Source organism: Engraulis encrasicolus, chromosome 15, assembly GCF_034702125.1.
Source record: "Engraulis encrasicolus isolate BLACKSEA-1 chromosome 15, IST_EnEncr_1.0, whole genome shotgun sequence".
Lineage (NCBI taxonomy): Eukaryota > Metazoa > Chordata > Actinopteri > Clupeiformes > Engraulidae > Engraulis > Engraulis encrasicolus.
Genome location: NC_085871.1, coordinates 53,666,393 through 53,672,997, shown reverse-complemented (window position 1 = coordinate 53,672,997; position 6,605 = coordinate 53,666,393). Strand labels below are relative to the sequence as shown.

Here is a 6,605-nt window from a genome sequence, read left to right as displayed (position 1 = left end):
TGTCAAGCCTGAATACCCACATAGGCTACGTATGTAGTTAGCACTCTGGACATGCGTGCCGAAGTCAAGTGTGATCTACACATACTAGAGATGTACATGATCCAAGATCCGGTTCCAGATCCGGCAGGATAATAGGGTTTTTCAGACTATTCGGATCCGGCAGGATCTTAAGGAGTGGATCCGGTATCCGGCAGTTACCTAAAAATCAGGATCTGGGGTATCTCTACTTTTTATGTAGCCTAGGCTTTTCAGTCAGTCTTTCACAACCCCAATCGCTGCATGGAGTGAAAGCTCTTTGGAAGCGGCCGTTGAAGGCATTGTGCCAGTAAGCCAATGAGTCTTAAAAATAGTTCGCACCAACGTAATAAAAAGGGCCCACGTGTGCGAGTTGGCTATGTGTTTCAACCCTTTCGTAGGATCCGGTATCCGGTTCCGGATCCGGCAGGATCTTAAGCAGTGGATCCGGTACAGGGCTCCAGAGTGCGACCAATTTGGTCGCATATGCGCCCATTTTTTTCAATGGTGCGCCTAAATAATATTTTAAGGCGCACCGGTGCGACCAGCCATCAGTAGAACAAAATCAATTACCAAACAACCGTTTTAATGGACATAAAATGAATAGTCATTCTACAGTAGTGGCCCATCATCACACAATAAAACGTGTCGATGCGGTCATTCCTTCAACTCCGCTGAACTACCGTAGCTTTCTCCCCCTTCCTCGTTCATAGGCAGCCCGACGTTTCAGAATAGAATGTTCGACTTCGCTCAACTAGGCCTATCCGAGTTCACTGTGCCAGCGAGTTTTGTGTTCTCAACCAGGCGAGTTTTGCGACGGACGAGAGAGTTAGGCTACAAAGACGGTAAAAACAGCAAAATGACGTGAGGATATTTTAAACACGATTCACAATCACGGGGAAAAACTAAATGGCTTGAGCGGATATTAAACATTGCCACACAAAAACACAGACGGCTGTGGATAATTGCCCGTTTCAGCCGCATGCAGAGCTGGCCAAACAACAGGTGATGCACTAGTCTGTCGGGACTTCTGTGAGAGTTTTTTGATAGCGACTAGGGCAGGCTACATACTGCCTATCAGTCGGCAAGGCATCGTTCATGCACCTCGAGACAGCACGAGAGAGAGAGAGAGAGAGAGAGAGAGAGAGAGAGAGTGAGCGAGCGAGCGCACTAGTGCTGTCGTGTCTGTTCGTAGCGCTTGCTAAGATACCACAATCATTATGCAGAGGGAGAGCGCTCAAAACGGGGAAATAGACAAAACCCAATTCACCTCAGATTCCACTGTAAACATAGGCTAGGCTATTTGTGTCTAATGATTTTAAAAATCATGACATTTTTAGCAGGGTTTGTTCCATCCATCTATCTATCTTCATATTGCAACTCTGTGCTTGTGCCGTGTGCGTAGCCTTATTGCAGAAAAGGCTGGTATGTTTATCTTACTAGTCAAACACATAGGCTACTGACTAAAAGGCTACTAATTTGGTCTTTACTACCAGCCAAACTGCTTGTAGCCAAGATGTGTTAGTTAGGTAGCCCACTGTCATGTCTTTTGTAAGGAGCACATTTGGAAGACTATCCTATAGCACAGGGAATGCTCTAGGTCTTTTAAAATATAGCAATAATAATAATAATAATAATAATAATTTATGAATAAAATAATGTATTATTATTATTATTATTATTATTATTATTATTATTATTCTATTATTGTTGCTATTATTGTTGCTATTGTCATTATTTTTAATTATTATTATTATTTGTTTTTTAAAGCTGAGGTGCGTGTGTGTATGGGGTGGTGAAAACATTTGGGTGAACCTAAATTTTGTGCTGGTGCACCTAAAAAAAATTTTTAGGCGCACCAGTGCAACCAGTGAAAAAAGTTAGTCTGGAGCCCTGCGGTATCCGGCAGGATCCTAAAAATCAGGTGCATCTCTAACACATAGTAGTTACTAGCACTGTGAATATACACACAGACAAGGAGTGAAAGGCATGGATGAGGACTTCCAGACAGTAACACACACACACACACACACACACACACACACACACACACACACACACACACACACACACACACACACTACATCTGCGTACCCTCCTGGTCGGCAGTGAAGGATTCTGGGCCGTGTAGTTGTCCTGTGAAGAGGCGTCGGCCTCGCTGGAGTCTGGTGTTGGGGGCCAGGGGGCCCTCGAGCGGGGGAGGGGGGCCCTCAAAGCTGAACACACACGCACACACAGGGACACGCAGGGCGCACGCACACACACAGGGACACGCAGGGCGCACACACACACACACACGCACACGCACACACACACACACACACAGACACACACACACACAAGCAGGAACACACACACACAGGGACACACATGCACACGCAAGCACGCACTCACACACAGACACAGACACACACACACACACAGACACACACACACACAAGCAGGAACACACACACACAGGGACACACATGCACACGCAAGCATGCACGCAGGAACACACATGCACACACAAATAAACACACACACACACACACACACACACACACACACACACACACACACACACACACACACACACACACACACACACACACACACACACACACACACACACACACACAGAGCACAGTCAGTACAAATAACGGAACAATCAAACACTCATTACAGATTCAAAAATCAAACACCAAAGATTAACAACAACCTGATTCACATTCTCTTCTGATAAGATTTAAACAATCTTGAAACAGAACAATATGATTAACCAGAAACTTCAAACAAACTTCAAATAGCACAGTAGGCCACACACCGACACAGAAAGATACCATGATAATTGTTTGACCACCATGCAAACTAATCTGACATCAAACAGCCCAATCAGATACCCAAGACCAGAGCCAGATCAGAGTTACATCCTTGCCATCAGGGTGCCACTATGATTTTTTTTTTCATCATAGAGGTCAAGCAGGAAGGTCAACACATGTGAAATCAACACACTCCCTCACACATGTCCACACACATGTCCACACACATGTCCACACACACAGACACACAGACGCACACACACACACACACACACACACACACACACACACACACACACACACACACACACAGACACTGTTCCCTCTAATCATTTGGAGGAACAATGATGAACAATAGTGTTGACCTTCCTGCTTGACCTCTATGATGAGCGGCAGCCCTGAGCCTGACCTTTGACCTCTGTGTTGGGCCTATGCTGCTCGACCTCAAAAGACGCACCATGACCTTGAACTTAGAGCCTACGCTTGACCTCACTGACCTCAACGCCAGACATCAAGCATCAAGAAGAACGAAAGGAAGAAAGAAGGAGGATCGAAATGATTTCAAGATCAAAGAAGTGGATTTGTTTACAGGTAAAAGTTGTAGTGTTTTAAAAACACTAGGTAAATGTGAATATTCACAGACACAACAACAGCCAAGTTACAAAACACACTGAACTGCTGTTGTTGCCAATGGATCTGTTGAGGATCTGAAGTGTAAGCTGTCGTGGCATTGGTTAGGCCAGTGGTTCCCAACCTATGGGGCGGGACCCCCCTTATGGGTCCCCAAAGATCCACAGGGGGTCGCGGAGCCCTCTTGATTTTAAGGGGCTTCGTTTTAAATATATATAGCCCATGTTGAATAAAAGACAAAGCATTTAACTAATAAATGCATAGACACAACAAATTGTAAGTGCTACATTAAACATGTATTCTATATTTGACCAAAGACGAATTGAGGAATAAAATAACTAAAATAAGTTTTCGCAGGAAACGGAGGGCATCTTGTGACTCCGTCTCGTGCGGGCGCTCGCGTGGTTGGGTCACCAAAGCTTACAATAGTAAAAACATGGGTCCCTTAAGAAAAAGGTTGGGAACCACTGGGTTAGGCTATATCTGGATTAGTTACATGTTACTTACATGTAAACTTTGGGACACATGTTGTGCAATAATCCAGTGTTTCTCAACCTTTTTTTAGGCGAGGCACCCTTTCAATTCATGAAACATTTAAAGGCACCCCAAACCAACAAGCCGTAACATAGCATCGCATCCAATACCACACAAGCTTAGAAAAGTAACACATTTGGAGACGTCACACGACCTACGTTCGAAGTTGCAGCTGACTGGGGCGACCTATATTTACATTATTGTGCGTAAATGGCAGATGAAAGATTCCGCTGACTAACATTATCATATCAATTTAGACAAATATGCATTATATTGTATAATTTCCTTATCAGACACGTTTCCGCAGCACCCCTGATGGGGACACCCCTGTTGAGAAACACTGCAATAATCTATTGTGTGTATTAGCGATTTACTTGCATGTGCGGTTCAGGATACATGATGTAAGCAGTCATGGGTAAGTGGTTAGGGCGTCAGACTTGTAGCCCAAAGGTTGTATGCAGTGTGCAGTGTTCACTTGTGTGCTGTGGAGTGCTGTGTCACAATGACAAAGGGAGTTGGAGTGGAGAGCTGTGTTACTATGACAATCGGATTTGGAGTTTCCCAGGTGGGCTTTAAGATGTTGTGTATTATATGATGTAGTTACATGATCGGTTTGGGATTATTGTGTGTATTATATCAGGCCCGTAGCCAGCCTTGTGGTAGGGAGGGGTCTTTTCCCCCCGAAAGTGGACTTCATTTGGCTCCCTATTCCAATGTCCCCAAATACACAAACACACTTCAAATATTTTAATTTAGACATATTTTTTATTCATTATGAGTTTGCTGTGAGTCTGTTGCTGTCCTTAATTGTTTGTCTGTTGCTCCCCATTCTTAACATAAATGGACATGAATTGCTTCTAATTACTGCTATCTGACAGTTATTTTCATTGTTGGCCCAGTGTTGGGGGGTACGAGTGGGGGTGGGGGACGGGAGGGGGGGTTCGAACGAACCCCTAGAACCCCCCCTGGCTACGGGCCTGAATATGATGTACTTACCTGATGGGTTTGGGGTTATTGTGTGTATTATATGATGTATTTACCTGATGGGTTTGGGGTCGATGGGAGAGGGCAACAGGTAGAGTCCAATCACCAGGGCAACAAGAGCCACAGCCGCCGCCCGCAGAAGACCAGCCCTGAACACACACACACACACACACACACACACACACACACACACACACACACACACACACACACGTGTGTGTAAAGGTGAGAAAGTTGAGACAGTGGACTGCAGATGGAAACTGGCTTGATCAGCTATAATTTGGCACAAACCATCTTCTTACTGTAAACAACGACTTAATGCATGGTCCCTGTTTGAACTACACCTAATAATCTACACTAAACATTAACGTTCAACTTATTTCTAGGGGTAGTTTAGTAATCGATATGGTTTGCGTAAAATTATTGTTGGTTCCCTTTTCTCAACACCAATCAAGCACAACATTTGACGGCATCATAAACTATGAATGCGCTTTGCAGGTTTGCATTAATAGTATCAATCTCTTGGTTGCAGCGCACTGTGAATGCACACATCGCCATAAGTCCACTGCCTGTCCGCTTGGAACATCTGCTTCCACTATAAGCAAATATCTCTTACACAATTCAACGGGGAAAAGATCCCAGACAAAGACAAGGGATTTCATAATGACTACATCAGCGGCAGAAAACACACACACACACACACACACACACACACACACACACACACACACACACACACACACACACACACACACACACACACACACACACACGTGTTACATAGGCTCCCTTACGCAAGCCCGCTTGCAGAGCTCGCTGCACTCAACCAAGTCGCCTGCAGCAAACCAGCCATTGGAAAACTTTTGCAATGTAACGCACAACACAGCGGCGCACTACACCGCCCCTGAAAAACACACACACAAACTTACATGTTCCCTTGTCCTCTTTCCTTTCCGTCTGGCGGGTTGACAACGGTACCGGTACCGATGGAGTCCACTGTACTTCTCCGTAGCTCACAGTGAGCGAGAGTGAGGGAGAGAGAGACAGAGTGGGAGTCTGTGCCGTGGTGTGAAATGGTGAGTGAGTGTGTCCTGTCTTGTCGGGAAAGGGGCGGGGCCGCTCCCTGTGCTCTGACACCAAACTGGTTCCTGGAGGACATTCAAGTGGAGAGAGTTCATCCAGAGGGCAAAGCCGCTGAAACAAATTGCCGTGGGAATGACATGCAACGAACGCCTTGGCTTGCGCTGTTACTATTAACGCTACCATCTCGAAACATGGGTAGCCTAATGTTAATGAAGTGCCGGAGGAGGATTGAGATCGATAGAAATAGCATTTCATTTTTGAAAATGACTTTTACGCACGTCTAGAAATGGGCACGCCATTAGCGACAACAACGCAGGGAAGGGAAATGCGCGCAGCAAGGAAAGACCACGTCTCCGACCTCTTTATGGTGTTATCAATATGGTTGCGTTTCCCAAAAACCCGTAAGTAGTACTTAAGCCTAAGTAGTAGGCCTACTTAAGTATGAGGGGCTGCCTAGGCAATATACCACATCACTAAAAGTGTATGCATACAATCATTTTATAGGCCTACATACAATGTTTTTTTTTCTCGCATATGCAAATAAAATGGTTGCACCAA

At 45.1% G+C, this 6,605-nt stretch overlaps 1 protein-coding gene across 1 annotated transcript in view; it reads right to left on the bottom strand.

Annotated features, from left to right (window-relative positions):
• The window catches only part of zgc:194209 (uncharacterized protein LOC570908 homolog), an 18,693-nt gene extending 12,661 nt beyond the window's left edge, over positions 1–6,032 (bottom strand). The window contains exons 1-3 of the mRNA XM_063218089.1: positions 5,894–6,032; positions 5,021–5,113; positions 2,110–2,231 (exon numbers count right to left, since the gene is read on the bottom strand). Coding sequence (XP_063074159.1) covers positions 2,110–2,231; positions 5,021–5,113; positions 5,894–5,895 — 217 coding nt within the window. The 5' untranslated portion in view covers positions 5,896–6,032. The remainder of the gene's footprint in view (positions 1–2,109; positions 2,232–5,020; positions 5,114–5,893) is intronic.
• Positions 6,033–6,605: the final 573 nt, after the last annotated feature.